The sequence below is a fragment of the Miscanthus floridulus genome, chromosome 13, assembly GCF_019320115.1.
Source record: "Miscanthus floridulus cultivar M001 chromosome 13, ASM1932011v1, whole genome shotgun sequence".
NCBI lineage: Eukaryota > Viridiplantae > Streptophyta > Magnoliopsida > Poales > Poaceae > Miscanthus > Miscanthus floridulus.
The window spans coordinates 31,073,335-31,090,923 of record NC_089592.1 but is presented as its reverse complement, the minus strand read 5'-3'; the positions used below and the strand labels follow the sequence as shown (position 1 = coordinate 31,090,923).

Below are 17,589 nucleotides of genomic sequence, written 5' to 3'. Positions count from 1 at the left end.
TGATCTATTAGGGGAGTTGCTATTTCAGTTGCCTGAATTTTCAGCAACAATCTTAGACCAGTCTCAGTGGGGGTTTCATGTCCCAGTTTTCAACACATCCATATTTTAGAAACAATGCAGAAGAGTTTCATCCCTATGAAACTCTCTCTACTCTCATAAAACTTTTATCATCTCTCTCTTTATTAATACGGTGCCACATCAGCATATTTAATGCCTATGAATTTCTGCTGAAACCCCAATGAGACTGGCCTTAGGACAGCTCCATTCAGTAAAACCAGCTTACATATATTCAGGTAAAGGTAGTTGTCTAATGCACTCCTTCAATATATCCTAGCAAAACATATATTTTATATTTATTGTGAGCAACATTAAATCATCCGTTTTTATTAAATTAGACACAACAATAAAAAATTATCAGATTGAAATATATATGAACACTGTTGGCTAAAAGTTTTACACTACATTGTTTTGAAACGTTAAATATCTCTTTTGTTGTTTCTATGTTATTTAATATTGTTTTCCTTTTTTCAGCATTCTGATTCATGTAAATTAATAGATATCAAATTGCAAGAAAGAAATTGATTTTGCAATGCAAATGATAGATTTAAAAAATGTGGAAAAAAGGTTTATCGTGCATTTCATTTATTTACTAATCTCTCCATTCCAAATTATAGGTCATTCATCCTTTTCTAGATAGGTAGTTTTTGCTATTTCTCTAGACATGCGCTATATCTAGATACATAGTTTTTATTATATATCCAAAAAAGATAGAACACCTTATAATTTGGAACGGATGGAGTACATACAAATAGTTCATGATAAACATCTATCTGTTTCCTTTCTGTAGAATGTGCATATTCAACCTAGTAAATGATTAAGGTTGTTAACTATCTCTTATGAGATAACATACTATCATAATTCATAAAACAAGCCACATTGAGGATTTCGAGGCTATAATATATCCTACTGTATTAAGCAACTATTCCTATGTTATGGCACTATTAGTCTCTAACATTCCCATTGCTCCATATTCTTTGCAATGCATGAGATATATTGTCCATTTGAGAGTCAACTAATAATGAAAATTGTCTCTGTTCTATGATTAGCAGGCTGCTCTAACTACCCAGATGGCCGCTCCGAGCAACATGACATCAGTGACAGTATCCTCGTTCACCCCAGAGATATTCTACAGTGCACAAGTTCAATTCAAAGTCGAAAACTACAATCAACGCAAAAACCTTGGCTATGCCACATTCGTAAGATCGCCTGCCTTTACGGTCGGAGGTTATGAGTGGACACTCAACTATTACCCAGATGGCCGCTCCGAGCAAACAGAGGGCCATGTGTCTGTTGCTCTTGAACTCATGGGTACTGAAACTTTCTGGGCTATTCTAAGCTTGACATTTGCAGGCGAAGTTGACAGGTCTGCATGGGCAGGTTGGGCAACAGCAACATTCCTGAACAGTAACAACAATTTTACCTTTTACTGGCCTGAAGTAAGAAGCGAGGTTTTGGAACAAATGGGGCTCGTGCGAAATGATTGCCTCGAGATTCAGTGCCAAATTTCTGTTTGCAGACCAAATCAGTTGTTAAAAGCCGGATTGCTTCCTGAAGTTGAGGTTCCAGCGACTGATATGCTGCAAAACCTAGGTAGGTTTATGGCCGACCATGTGGCTGCTGATGTGACATTCAAGGTAGAACAAGAAACTTTCCAAGCTCATAGGATCATGCTAGCTGCATGTTCGCCTGTGTTCGATAAGCAGCTCAATGGTCAACTGAGAGAGAAGGACATGGGCTGTATACTAGTGCATGACATGCAACCTGCTGTCTTCAAGGCTCTTTTGCATTTCATTTATACCGATTCACTGACTGATATGAGTGACATGGTTGTTGATGACCAGATTGAGCTGATTCGACATTTGCTTGTGGCCGCTGATCGCTACTGTATGGACAGACTGAAGAATATATGTGAAGGCATCTTGTGCAAATGTATGGATATGGAGAGCCTGCTAACGACTGTAGGGTTAGCGGATCAGTATCATTGCATGAAGCTTCTTGCTGCTTGTGTGGAGTTCCTCAAATATTCACTGCAGAGGGACATTGTTGAAAGTCAGTGGTATCAGGTGCTCAGGGATAACCATCCTGATGTTGCAGCTCAAATCTGCAAGGGAGTGGAGGATGTTCGAAAATTAATAAACTGAGTCTTTCTTATCACATTCAGAATGGTTTTGTTTATCGAAGTCTTATATATGTATTCGTTCCAAAAAAGTCTTATATATGTATGCCATTAGAATATTTTTGTTTATAGAAGCTTATGTTACAAGAGAGTTCAGCGCGGTCCATTCTCTCTCCTGTTTTTTTCTGTCAAATTCTCACCAGTCTTTGGTTAGACTGTAGATGCCAAAATCAGCATTCATCTGTTCAGAGGATTTCACTCTCCCTGAGTATAACTCCCAGTTTCAGACAACATTTGTATGATCTATACTAATACTTGAAGCAGTAATTATAAGTTCCATCATATTCTTTTTGTAGATAAAGAGTTCCAACATATTCTTGGTGTCCAGGTAATAATATAATTAAAATAAACTAGCCGCAACCCCAAGTGATGAATTCTGATCCTGCTTCTATTGTAGTAAAATGTAGACCGTAGAGATAGCCAACATCTTATAGAGTATGACTGTTTGTGTACATAATCTCTTATTACCTGCTTTTACCAACATTCATGGAACATTTTCTTGTTCTTCTGGTAAAAATGTGCGCAGAAATATTTTTTTTGTTGTCTCCAGAAAACAAAACATTCGTCTACAGACACTCATGTTCTCCTTGTATATCATGGCTACCCTTTGCGCCATGACTAGCTAAAAGACTCACATAATCTTTACATAATATATCTTGATGTGCATATCTTTGTTCACATGCATTAGTCAGAAATGGTTGTCATTTACGCGCCATTATGCATATGCATACACGGATAAAATTGCAAAAAGGTACCCCTGACTAACAAAGCAAAAGGGATGATGTGGATGTCAAGATTTATAGTACTTTTGAGTCGTAGGTATGAAAAATTTCTTGAGAGCAGCATAAGATTGCGTCCAGCGAAGAGGGGGAATGGCCACATGGTAGTTATGGGCTGCAGCAGTCAAGGGTTATTTCAAGATAGTTCAATGATGAAAAATTGTACACCACCACAAAAAATTCCAAAGTTGATTTTCAAATTTTTTGTGCTACGAGAAATGAACATTTCAATGTTATTGCTAGCAAATGTGAGAATTATGACCCAGGGTATACTTTTTTTGGTTACTGGTTGGTCCAGTCCTTCAAGTTTGCAAACTTTTAATTATTGTAAAGCCTAGAAGTTGGTGATCGTTTGATCTAGGCCGTGTTTGGCTCTGCATCTATGAGGCTTTTATCCAAGACATGCCACCTGCATTGGAAGCACATCAGGGAGCTGCAACAATACAAAACACAAGAAATCAATGTGAATCATGCATCTCCATGATGCAGCTCCAAGCTCGCATCTTGCTTAAACAACTCATGTGTCTGGCATACACCATACCCAAAAACTCAACCATGGACCAGGGCGGTAGCCAGAGGGGCAAAGCCACAGGCTCTATCCCATAAGTGTTTCCAAGCATCGAGCTTGGACCAGCGAGGGTTTTGCAATGACCAACTGTTTTATCCATTATAACTTGTGCAAAGCTAGTAATTTAGTAGATTTTTTGTAGAACGAGCAGGAGGTAAGTATCATTATATTAACATATTGTTGAACTTACAAATGGCCCATTTATTATTAACACTCAAGCTTTTCCACTACAGTCGAAGAGGTGATATTTTCTTATGAATAAAAAAGCATAACATTATATGTCAGAGAAGGATGCCATCATTTTCATAATGGACTTTTGTAACACCCTAAAATTGTCTTTTCTAAAATAAAGTTAAATTGATTTGAATACTTGTTTTTATGCTCATGAAATGTAGGAAAAAGAATATTTTTCATTATATCAAAATTCATCATAAGGAGTAGCAACATGGTTATGCATACATGCCGGTGCATTTGATTTATTTTGATGAGTGGTTTGAATCAAGATTCAAAATGGTTTGAATTGCTTTTGGAAATAAATTTGAAAATGGCTTTGAAGTAAAAGCAAAGAAAATTTGAAAATAAAAGAATTTAAAAAGTTGTAAAAACTATTTTTGGAAAATTTACTAAAATTTGCTCAGTTTTGTTTGAATTGAAAAGTGTATTTGAAACCCTATTCAAACTTGATTTGTTTCATATTTGAATGAGGTTTTGAAATAGGAAAGGAAAATAGCAAATGAGTTCTTTATTTTTTCTTCTCCCTACTCGGCAGTTGGCCCATTCGGCCTTGCTCCCCGCACGGCCTGCTTCCTCTTTCTCCTGCTCGGCCGTCTCTCCTCACAGGCCCAGCTCTTTTCCCCTTCTGCGCAACCCAGCAAGTCTGACCAGCGCGCTTCGCACCAGCCGGCCCACTGCGCGCACTAGCCCAGTTAACCCCTGTGCCGCGCTTTTCCCTCTCTCCTGCGCGTAGCTGCGGACGTCCGGGACTCACCGGTCAGGGCAGTCTTCTTCCTCCCGTCCTAGAACCGGACTCTACTGCCGCCGCCAATGGAGTCCGCGCCCGCCCCGCATCACCTTGCCTTGCGCTCCAAGCAGCTTCTCGGCCATAAATACCGATGCCCGCACCGCGCTGCCCTCCCTATCGTGTTCCAGAGTAACCGCCACCTCGTAGCGCCACCGTGCCGAGCTAAAAACCTAGCGCCACCAGTCCGCCGTCGCCCCACCAAGCCGCGCATCATCTCCGTGCCTCCTCTGCCATCGAGAATACCATAGGTGAGCTCGCCATCATCACCTCGCTCACTCGGTGCCCTCGTTTCGTGCAATCATGAACCATAGACCATTTTCCAAGAACGCCAATGGGCTTGGTCGCCGCTAGCCATGTCCACTGCCGCCTCCTCTTCCTGTTTCGGCTGCCGGCCATGTCTTCTCTCTCACCGATTTGCTAAAGAGACCCCGAGTTTTTATGAAATTAACCCGCCGTCCAGCGTAGTTCAAAATAATTCAAAATATACCCCTAGTTTTTATGTTTTGATCCCTATGTTTTCTAAAAAAGAGCCCCGGTCCACAGGACTGTTTTAATTCAGTTTTTAATTATTTTTAATATGAAATTGATTTCAAAATATTTACAAAACTGCCACTATCTTCATTAGGCCATATCTTCTAAGTTTTAACTCAGATTTGACCCGTTCATGTTGCGTTGGATTCGTAACGACGTAATCTATGTATTAGTGGTATTGTTTAACATGTTTGAAGCTTTTGAATAAAATAGTAATTTGATTAATCTATATTAGTTTTTCAATTAAAAGCAATTATGGATTTTCACAGTAGTCTTTTGTAAATAAAATAAGATTAATCTTATGTTGGTTTTCTAATACAAATATAACTTGACTTAATTCAATTTAGATATTCTCTAAAGTATCTTATATATGTTATATAATCATTCAAATAAATGGAGTTTTCCTTATTCTTGAATAAAAGTAACTTAGGGTTTTCACTCCAATCTTTTCTAAATAAAGTAACATTAGCTTTCTCTTGGTTTTCTAAATCAAAACTAATTTGAATTAATATAATTTAGATATTTGTATAGAATATTCTATATATACTTTTATAAAATAAATAAAGACTAGTTTTCTTTTCCACGTATAAAGTAAATCTTTCGATAGTTGTATCTTTTTCGTTATCGCTCCGATTAGAGCGCTTTTCGCATCTGTGTGTTCGTAGCGAAATATAGATTCCTTTTACAAACTTCTCACAGTCGATTTTATGTTTGGCGAACTATTCTAATTTAGATCTATTGTTTGCTTTGTGTATGATTGCATGGATGCTTGTGTGGTGCTTTATGATCATGTCCGGTCGGTGAGCTATACGTGGTGAATCAAGAAGCAAATCTTTGAAGATTTGGATTGGAAGAAGGATCTAAGTTTAAGGCAAGTATACCATGGGATCTTTCTTGTTGTCCTATATACCTTTAATCATTTAATTCTTGCTGCATGTGTCTACCTTGACTGCCACTAAGGATTTCTTAGTACTTTGTTACCTTGTACCTTGATACATATGGGTTTATGCATTGGGTAGTATGATGCTAGTGCTCAACCAAAACCATGATCTTGTAACTTGACTAATAGAATATGCAATAAATACTAAAAGATGTTTTTTAGCAACATGGACCAAGGGGGCTAGAGCATTGGGCTATTTTATGGTGCTCTAGATTCCTCTCCCTAAAGACTTATCTGTAAGCGAACATCTGAGACTTACAGTGTAGCTGTGAGGGCTACATGGCTCTGGCTTTAGCTCAGTATGAGTACCTTTTCTAGCTTATTAGTAGTTACCTTTATGGCACAAGAGGGGCTCCGATAGGTATGATCTCGGCCTGCTAAGAGGGTGCACTTTGGTTTCTTGGTATTTTGTTAGTCACTCCTTGGAGGGGGTTCATGCTTATTGATGGGGAAACCTTAGTGGCCCTAACATGTTAGACTGAACCTTTGAAAGGCTTCATAGTAAACCCTGCCTACCATCCTTGGTAGTGGGTTAAGAGGTTGGCCGCCTCGGGCGAACAGGGTAAATCATGACTCACAGTGAAAGTGTACAACCTCTAGCAGAGTGTAAAACTAGTATATCAGCCGTGCTCACGGTCACGAGCGGCCTTAGACCCTTACGGAATAGATGAAGAACACAGATGGTACCGATGATGAAGATGCACAATAATGATTACTATTTATGCTATTCATTATTCATGTTTACCTAATCATGTGTTTATATGGGCTTGTGAATAAACTTGTTGCCACATAATTGCTAAAAGATGACTCATTAAAAGCTTAATTGCAGTTAAACCAATGTCAGCTTTTTGAGCCTTATGAACCCCATATTATATTAGTTGAGTATGACATGTACTTACGCTTGCTTTACTTTTTAAATATTTGAAAAAATCCTGGATAGGTACCAGATTGCTAGAGTTTGGAGGAGTTAGGCTTATGATCAACCAGTCAGTTGTCCCTATGGAATTGGAGTCTTCACCCCAAGATCGGAGTTGTCTTTCCATTGTTTGCTATGTAAGGTTATATCCTTTATACTAAGTATGTTATATATTAAGCATTGTCTATTGATATTACTTTTATTTGTAGCTATATGTGAGATTTGACTTCCTAGGCTCACATATGGTGTGTATCTGGTTTTGTCCTTAAAACCAGGGTGTTATAAAGTGGTATCAGAGCAATACTGATTGTAGGATGCAAGCCTAGTAGAAACTGGTTGTTTTAAGGTTTAGAAGTTGCTACAAAAACCCTTGCTCTATGAACCTTGATATTTTCTTCTCTAGTTTATCTCTACCCTTGCTATTCATCTTTACGTTGGTGCTTCTTTTAAAGTCTTTGTTCTTATCTTCACTCAGTTTGATATGCTTTTACAATTGTCCCTCACCACCTTCTTGTGTCATCTGAAGATGAGTCTTAGGATTGTTACCCCTAGTACAATGAGAATGATAGTATCGCAAGTCAAGTCAATGATTGAGATGTGCACCTTTATTGCTTCGTTGAATTGTCATTATGCTTCTACTTGTTTTGAATCTTTGTAATGATTGCAGTGATCTTGTTGGGTGTTCCCACAATTTTTTTTAGTTTATAGGTCTAAGGTATAAGGATTAATGAAATAAATAGTTGTGTTATGGTTTTCTTCTGTTTTCCCTATCCTGCCTTACTGGCTTATATCTCTGATTTTGGATGATCAGAAGTCATGAGAAAATTCTAGACAATAGTAGACTTTGATATCTTTCTGTGACCACAATAATCACCCTAATAGCTATTTTGGTTAAGGATTTATGAAAATCACAAGACGATGCACCTGTGCTAGTCTGAAGCCTAGAGCAATTTCTGTTGTGCGCACTATTTTTGACTACCTGAACTATAGAATTTCGAAAAGTGTTCTATAAGGAAGTTGTGGAGGATTCGATAAGCTTTCTAACGATATAAGCTACAACTTCATTGGATTAACAGAATGAGAGTTACAGCTATTTTAGTGCACTGATGTTTTCATCCCACGAGGAAAAATCAAGTTGTTGTTCTTAGATATGCACATGCGTTCCTTGGGATGTCATAAGGTCATTATGATAGTCAGCGTACCAAGAAGAAGAAGCAAGCTACCTTTTTGTGTCCCCTAGTTGATCTTTTCTTAAGGGGGTAGCTAAGTTGAAGAATTTACAAGATAAAGTATCATACATTTTAGTTTGCGTAGCGGAAACATGGTGGGCCCATAACCCACAGGTTCCAGGATTCGAAACCTTTGGAGGAGATCAATAAGATAGATCAGCATGCCTATGCAAGCTATCCCACTAAGAAAGGTCCGAATGCTCAAGGTGCCATATGAAGTTCAGTTATGCTCTCTAGCTCTCACTTGGAAGAATCGGTAAATCTGATAAGGAGGGTGGTACCCAGAGGATGTATATCACTTAAGGGTTTCATCATCAGGAGTAAGTATCCTTTGCTCAGTTGATAAGTTATCAGATCATCTATGAGGAATGGATGCATTCGTCAGTATGGCTCTGCAATTCGAGCTATCCTCAGCTAGGAGTCCAATCTTCAACATACCTAGGATAAGTAGGCGTTGATGACAAAGGAATGAGATATCTAATAACTACAGATGGTTCTATGCAGTCTCAGGAAATCCCAATGAAATACCAAGCATGACAAGAAGGTTTGGATTGAAGAAAGTTAATGATGTGATAGGAACCCACTCAATGGATGTGAGAGAGAAACTCAGAGTTTTCAATAATGAGGTTTGATTAGAGGTTCAAGGGAAGTTTATCCAAGACCATCAAGATATTGATAGTGTTACTAGGAGAAGGTTTAAGTTCGTCTGTATCAAGAAACCCTAGGTAGGTATTTGAAGGAGTCAAAAAATAAGGTTAAAGTAAAACCTATGTATTAGCTTTGCCAGATCAGGAAAGCTTTATATCTACAATGATGCACCTTGTCAAGGTGTGGGATGTGTCCTTATACAAGAAGAGAAGTAGTGGCTTGTTCATTAAGTCAACTAAGGAAGCGTGAGTTGAACTACCTAACATGTTATCTGGAGTTATCCATTGTGAAGCATGGAGGTACTATCTACTTGGGCATGACAAGTGACATCTAGGAGGATCATAAGAATCTAAGGAGCATCTTCACAAAGTTTGGTTTTGAGCAAATGACATCCTTGTTGGAATGAAATTGATTATGACTTGGAAAAGTGCTATCACTTTGAGGAGCAAAGTCATGGTCGATGACCTTAGCAACGGAGAATTGTGCTAAGAAGGTTCGGGTGACACCATGTAACACCCTAAAAATGACATTCTTTTAAAATAGCTAAATATGATTTATTTATGCAAATTGTGAGCCTTAAAAGATGGGGAAATTATAAATTTTGTGGAATTAAAATTTAAAAATAAGGTTAGAAACCTTTTTGATGCATACATGCTGCTGCATATCATTTTGTGAATGTTAGGAATTTATTAAATATTACAAAAAGAATTGAAATTTGAATTTAAAAAGGGATTTGGAAAATAGTAGAAAAAGAAAAGGAAAGAATCATTTTTCCCTCTCCCTTCTTGAACTTCGGCCCGCAGGCCTTCACTCCATCACCCGTAGCCCAGTTCTCCCTCGGCCCAGCTCGCCTCCCCGCCCCGCTGCTGGCCCAGCCCAGCCGAACGGCCTGGCCGCAACCGCCGCCCACGCTCCTCCCCAGCCGCTGACGCTCGAGCCCCGCTTGTCGGCGCCGTCCTCTTCCCCACGCGGCTCGGAACCGCCCACGCCCGGCGCTGCAGCAACCGTCGCCCACGATGGGCATTGTGGGAGCGTCCCCCCACTCCTTGGCCCTGTTAAATAGCAGCCGAGCCTTCCCCCACGCGCCCCTGCTGTTTCCCCGCTCGCTCTCGCACTCGTCATGTACGGAGACCACCGCAACTAGCAGCACCCAGGTTCACCGACCACGCCTTCACACGGACCACCGCCGCCGAGCTTCCCCGTCCTCCTTCTTCCCCGCGGTGAGAATCCCCTAGCCTCCCTCTATCTACCGGTACCCCTACTTTCGTTTTTCTTGGCTTCTTGAGCCCTGGTCGTGAGCTCCGCAAGCCTTGGCCGCTGGCCATGGCGGCCACCGCGCTACCCGCGTCCTCCGGCCGCCGTATCGGCATGGCTGAGACCCCCTTCTTCCCCCGCATACCCCTGGTGTGCTCGGTTTTTCATTTGGTGAACCCTAGCCCCCTAACTGCGCGTGTCTAAGACCTCCACGCCACCGACAATGGTGCCTCACCGCCGGCGTCACTGTTCCGGCCGGCCACCTTCATCTCTCCCTCCTCTAATCAAATCCGATCCATTCATTTTAAATCCAACGGCCGAGAACATCCGATACCCCTTCGTGTGGCTGATTTGCAAAAGAGACCCTGGACTTTTCTAAGTCCTAACCCATAGTCCAAGGCGTAGTTCCCCGAATGCGCAATCTCATTTGGAAAACGTAAACTTCACGGCTTAAGTCAAAAATACGTTTTTAGTATTTACAGAAATGCCATTTGAACTATTTCGCTTATAAAATTGTCGTTTTAGCTCCGAATTGATCCATTCAAATCGCGTTAGCTTCATAATTTCATAAGCTACATGTTAGAACTACTATTAGTAAAGTTTGGAACTTTTAGTTTTATGATTAGATTTAATTAAATATATGGCTATAGGAAAACCCATTTAAATCATAACTTTCGCTTTTTAGCTCCGTTTTTCGTGAACTTCACGTTGACGTGATCATAGTGAGACATAGATTATTTTTACAAACATTTTATCTTGTTTTCTATACTATTGGTGTACTATTCTGATAATAGGAAATGTTTGCTTTGCATGAATGCTTTTGGAATGTTGAATGTTGTCATGTTGGTCGCGTTCAGACGGTGAGGAAAATGTTGGAGACCAAGAACTCTTCGACGACCAGAAGGAACAGCAAGAGTTTATGAACCAAGGCAAGTATAGCATGGGCCTACCTTGATGTCCTATTTCACTTTAATCAATTACTCATTTGCATGTGTCTAATTTTGATACCCGTAAGGACAACCTAGTGATTGTTTATCCTGTGCCTTGTCTCCTATGGATTAAATGCATATGGGTAGATTGCTAGTGCTCTAACTGAACTTGATATACATGATGATGAATGATACTATGGAACTAAGAGTTTAACATGATTTATAACAACTGTTCCATAGGGCGAAGGTGCAAATGACCTTTGTTCATGTTGCTCCTAGCTCTCCATAAGGACTTATCTGTCGGCAAAAGCTAGGACTGACAGTGCAACCGGGAGAGTCATATGGCTCTGACTTTAGCTTAGTAATAGGATCTTTTCTAGCTAGTTAGAGGCTTACCTTTTTGGCGCAAATGGGGCTTGCCACGTTGGGTATAGGGCTGCCTCTGTTCCTATGAGTATAGCCGTGATGGATATGTGCCATAGGAAAGGGGGGGTTTCCTACATCTGCCTGCCAATGGAAACCTAGCGGCCCTAACTTATTAGGGAGACCTAATGAAATGGCTTCATAGTGTACCCTGCCCGCTCACCTTGGAAGTGACATGGGAGTAATTAACCCGGGCATATGGGGATCACGACTCACGGTGAATGTGCACCACCTCTGCAGAGAGTAACAAACTGTTATAACAGTCCGTGCTCACGGTTATGGGCAGGCCCTAGAAAACTCACAGAATAATTGGTTACTTATTGATGATCATTTAAAGTTATTCTATAATGATATACGATACACTTTACACTGAATATATGTTCTTATGGGATTAAATGGGAGATTAAGCATAACTTGATAATACCTGAGAATAAAAGCTTGACCTACTAAAAATGCTAACTGCAGTAAACCAGTGTCAACCTTTTGAGCTTCATAACCCCATGTTAGCTTGTTAAGTACGGGATGTACTTACACTTGTTTAATTTCTTGATTTGGATAAAAATCCCGGATGGGTAACAGATGACAACGGGTATGAGGATTTTCCTAGAGGATTTTTAGGCTTATGGTCAACCAGTTGACCTTCCCTGTGATGAAGCCCACGAGAGTTTATTATCTTTTATTTTCCGCTGTGTGATGTAAGACTAAGTTGTATTATGGATCTGATGTAAGAGACACCGTAATGATACTTTATATGATTTGTTCGACTTGTGTGTGTGTGACTGTTTCCTAGGCACACATGAGTATTGTGCATTCAATTTTATCCTTAAAATTGGGTATGACAAATTGGTATCAGAGCTAGGTTGACTGTAGGATACAAGCCTAGTTAGAAAATGATCGTTTTAGCATCTTTGCTCCTCTGGTTTCTTGCTTACTGTCTTATTCTTATTATTTTATTAAAACATTTATGCTTTTCATACCTTAATCTATTATTTAAAATTGTTGATTCTAATTCTATCTCACTTTAAATCTATAGATGTCTCATAATCCGAAGACTGCTCGCCTCAGCACCAGCCGGCTATCGTGCCATGTTCACCCCACGTGCTCCATAGGCGGAGAGGGAAATTGTGATCATCTCCGACGATGAGGAGATGGCTACCCCGACGCCTACTCTTGCTCCTACACCAGTCGCCGTGCCAGTCTATCCTGTTGTAGCTACACCTGAGGAGTCGACGGCTACTTTCCCTACACCTGCACCCTCCCTAGCTGTCCCCATGGAGGATGAGGAGATTGGCTGGAAGTGCAAGTACTACTTCAAGCCAGCTCCAGAGACAGCCTACTACCACACTCTCCTCACTCACGTGCTAGACAACTACTACCCCGACTTGCACGCCTCCATCAGCTACCACTGCGCCGAGTACCAGCATCCATTGGAGGCTACCTTCTGGAAGGTAGAGCTGGTGGTCACCGCTTGGAACAACATCAAGAATGGACATGAGGTGGAGATTGTCCACTGTGCCCCTGCCAGGAGAGCCCATGCCTTGGATGGTATGGAGGATGCAGCACAGAACGCCTACATCCACTACTATGGTCGTCGCTTTGAGGCCATGAGGGAGGATCGTTTTAGGTTCCTTCCTCAAAATGACTATGAGGGTGTTTGGCAGGTTTTGGCTCCACCAGAGAATGACCCAACTCTGGAGGCAATGGTGCAGCATGTCCACGCTATGCAGGGAGTGGATGAGGAAGTCAAAGGAGAACTGCGTGCATCTCAAAGGGCTCAAAGACGTCTTCAGAAGCAAGTGGATGAACTTTGAGCACAACTTGGACAGCCTTCCATCTACAAGAAGAAGCGCCGGTCCTTCACCATGATTGACACCGCTCCATAGGTGTTAGGTGCCTCGATCTAGATTATCACATCGTTAGTTCGTGTTTCTTATTTAGTCTTGTTGGTCTTGTGAACTTGGTTGATTAGATGTTTAATTTGTGAACTTGGTTGATTTGGTATTTTGCTTGATTGCTGGAAGTTTGTGGGCATGTCCACAACTTCCTTAGATTGGAACTATAAGTTTAGAATGAAATCTTAATGCAGATGTTTCGCTTTATCCTATCTCTGCTGTGCTGATTTCTGGAGCAGCCTGTGTTCTTATTCTGGTATCTCGAAATCTAGGATGTTAAAAATTCTGAAATTTTTGTGGAGATTACTAGACCTCTGTATCTATCAAATGTCTCTGGAATCACGTCAATAGCTATTCAGGTTTGGGAGATCTAGCTGACACAAGTTGATGTTCCTGCGCTGTCTGGAATTCAGAACAGTTTCGGTTTAGCTCTAATTTTGACCATGTGTGTTTCATAATCTGTAAAAGTGATCTAAATGAAAGTTGTAGCTGATGTCCTAAGCTTTCTAACGAATCTTGGCGCACCTCTGTTGGATCTCTGAAACTCGAGTTATAACAGTTTTACTGAACTGCTGAATTTGAATCTTGTCCAGAAAATTCTCAGCATTGTGTCTTATCTTTTATAAGCTCTCTATAATTGGAAAAATCTCTAAATCTTGCATATTTGTTGGAAAACAAATGGCCGCAAGAGGAGGAAGAGGCAGAGGCTGTGGTCGTGGGCGTGATGCTCTCATAAATCCACCACCACCACCTGTGACCATGGAACAGATATTGGGAATGCAAGCGCAGCTGATGCAAGCTATGATGCAGCGCTTGGACAATGAACCTGCAAGAGGACCACCGCCTGTTCAGGTTAGAGATAAGCGTGGAGAGTTTATGAAAGGTCAACCACCGGTGTTCACCCATGCCTCAGACCCTATGGAGGCAGATGATTGGTTGCGTGCTGTGGAGAAACAACTGAACATAGCACAATGCAACGACCTTGAGAAGGTGTTGTACGCTTCTGGGCAACTCCAAGGAGCTGCTTAGGATTGGTGGGAATCATTCCAGTTTGGATGTCCCCACAATGCTCCTGCTATCACTTGGTAGGAATTCAAGGACAATTTCCGGTCATACCATATTCCTGATGGACTAGTGGAACTGAAGCAGGAAGAATTCAGATCTCTCAAGCAAGGATCAATGACTGTGGCAGAGTATCGGGACAAGTTCGCACAACTATCACGCTACGCTCCTAATGATGTAGCGGATGACAAGGATAAGAAACGCCATTTCCTCAACGGACTCTATGATGGACTACAGCTCCAGCTGATGTCTAATGCTTACCCTAACTTCCAGTCTTTGGTGAATCGCGCTATTGTGATTGACGATAAGCACAAGGAGATGGAAGCTAAGAAGAGAAGGCTCCAAGGGCAAGCTTCTGGAAGCAACACTCGCCCACATGCTTATCCCCAGCAAGGTTTCCAGCAGAGGAATCAAGGACCAACTCACCAGGGAAACCATGGTCAGTATCCTCAGTGGAACCAGTTCCAGCAATGCCCTCAGTATCAGCAACAGTTTGGAAATCAGCGTACCCCGCAACAGACCAGTAATCCTGCAACATGCCAGGGAGTGCCCAATAATGCTCCTATGAAGAGTGATGCACCCAACAATCCCAATGCCTGCTACCGATGTAGAGAAGTAGGTCACTATGCTCATCAGTGTCCTAAGAAGCAGAACCAACAAGCACCTCAGAACCAGACCAGCAATCAGAAGTTCAACGCCCGACCACCTCACACTGCGAAGGTGAACTATGTGTCATCTGTTGCAGCTCAGGAGACGCCTGAGGTCATGCTGGGTACGTTCAGCGTCAACTCTATTTCTGCTACCGTACTTTTTTATTCTGGTGCTTCGCATTCTTTTATCTCCCAAGCTTTTGTTAGAATGCATAGCATACCTTTGTGTGCCATGAAAAACCCCATACTAGTAAATTTCCCCGGGAGGTAGTATGCCATCTTCTTATTGGAGCCCCTCTACTAGCATTTCCTTAAGGGGGGTAGATTTCAAAGTGAAGCCTATTGTGTTGAGAATAGCGGGAATTGATCTTATCCTGGGAATGGATTGGATGAAACAACACCGGGTAGTGATTCAGTGTTAGGAGAAGTCTATGGTTGTGACATCACTCAATGGTGATAGAATCTATGTAGAAGTGGTAGTGCAAGCTCAGCCTATAGCCATAGTGAACCAGCTAGATGGAGAAGTCAATGAACAAGATCGTGTCATGGAGGAGTTCCCGGATGTCTTCCCCGATGACTTGCCAGGTATGCCACCTGACCGAGACATTGAATTCATTATTGAATTATTACCTGGAACTGCACCAATAGCTAAACGTCCATATAGAATGGGAGTTAATGAATTAGAAGAGCTTAAGAAACAACTAAAAGAGTTGCAAGAAAAAGGTTTCGTACGCCCTAGTTCTTCCCCATGGGGGGCACCTGTGATCTTTGTGGATAAGAAGGATGGTAGTCAACGGATGTGTGTGGATTACCGCTTACATAATGAGGTTACAATCAAGAATAAATACCCTTTGCCTAGGATTGATGATTTATTTGATTAGTTGAGAGGAGCTCATGTGTTCTCCAAGATTGATCTCCACTCTGGTTATCATCAGCTTAAGATCTGAAACTCGGACATACCCAAGACAACATTCACTACACGGTATGGATTATATGAGTACACCGTTATGTCTTTTGGATTGACCAATGCACCTGTGTACTTCTTGTATCTGATGAATAAGGTGTTCATGGAATTTCTGGATAAATTTGTGGTGGTATTCATAGATGACATACTAATATTCTCCAAGACAGAAGAAGAACATGCTGAACATATAAGGTTGGTCTTGCAAAAGCTTAGAGAGCATAAGTTGTACGCTACGCGGAGCAAGTGTGAGTTTTGGTTAAGGGAAGTCTCTTTTCTGGGTCATGTTGTTTCCAATGGTGGAATAGCAGTGGATCCAGGCAAAGTGCAAGATGTACTGAATTGGAAAACACCAACAACTGTAAGTGAGATTCGAAGCTTTTTGGGATTAGCTGGATATTACCGAAGGTTCATTGAAGGTTTTTCCAAGCTAGCCAAGCCTATGACAGCTCTGTTGGAAAAGAATGCTAAGTATGGATGGTCGGATAAATGCCAGGCAAACTTTGAAGAGCTAAAGAAGAGATTGACTATAGGTCCAGTATTAATCTTGCCTGATTTAAGCAAGAACTTCTCTATATATTGTGATGCATCCCATTTGGGCCTTGGATGTGTGCTTATGCAAGAAGGAAGAGTGGTTGCATATGCATCTAGACAACTAAGGAAGCATGAGTTGAATTATCCTACTCATGACTTGGAATTGGCAGCTGTGGTTCATGCTTTGAAGATCTAGAGACATTATCTAATTGGACATAAGAGTGATATCTATACTGATCATAAGAGTTTGAAGTATATCTTTACCCAATCAGATCTGAATCTAAGACAATGTCGTTGGTTGGAATTGATCAAAGACTATGATTTGGAAGTGCATTATCACCCGAGAAAGGCAAACATCGTTGCTGATGCACTTAGCAGAAAGAGCTATGCTAATGGACTTCAGATAACATCTATGTCAGTAGAGTTGTGTGCTGAAATGGAGTATCTCAACTTGAGTCTTGTCACTAATGTAATGGAATTGGTGATAGAGCCTACATTGGAGCAAGAGATATGCAAAGGTCAATTGGAGGATGAAAAACTTAAGGAGATAGCAGAGAATGTAGTGCTTGGAAAGGCACCCAGATTCAGAATGGATGAGAATGGTACTCTTTTGTTCAGAAAAAGGATATGTGTACCTAAAGTGAAAGCTATCCGTGATGCAATTCTGCAAGAGGCCCATGAGTCTGCTTATTCTATACATCCCAGAAGTACCAAGATGTACTTGAATCTCAAGGAGAAGTATTGGTGGTATGGTTTGAAGAGAGATATGGCAGAATATGTGGCTTTGTGTGACACTTGTCAAAGAGTGAAAGCTGAACATCAAAGACCTGCAGGGTTACTACAACCAATGAAGATTCCTGATAAGGAGGGTGGTACCCAGAGTATGTATATCACTTAAGGGTTTCATCATCAAGAGTAAGTATCCTTTGCTCAGTTGATAAGTTATCAGATCATCTATGAGGAATGGATGCATTCATCAGTATGGCTCTGCAATTCGAGCTATCCTCAGCTAAGAG

The 17,589-nt window shown here is 41.1% G+C and overlaps 1 protein-coding gene across 1 annotated transcript; it reads left to right on the top strand.

Moving 5' to 3' along the window:
• Positions 1–1,127: 1,127 nt before the first annotated feature.
• On the top strand, positions 1,128–2,201 carry LOC136499684 (BTB/POZ and MATH domain-containing protein 2-like). Its single transcript, XM_066495249.1, has one exon. It carries the CDS (start codon positions 1,128–1,130, stop codon positions 2,199–2,201), a length of 1,074 nt encoding a protein of 357 aa, XP_066351346.1.
• Positions 2,202–17,589: the final 15,388 nt, after the last annotated feature.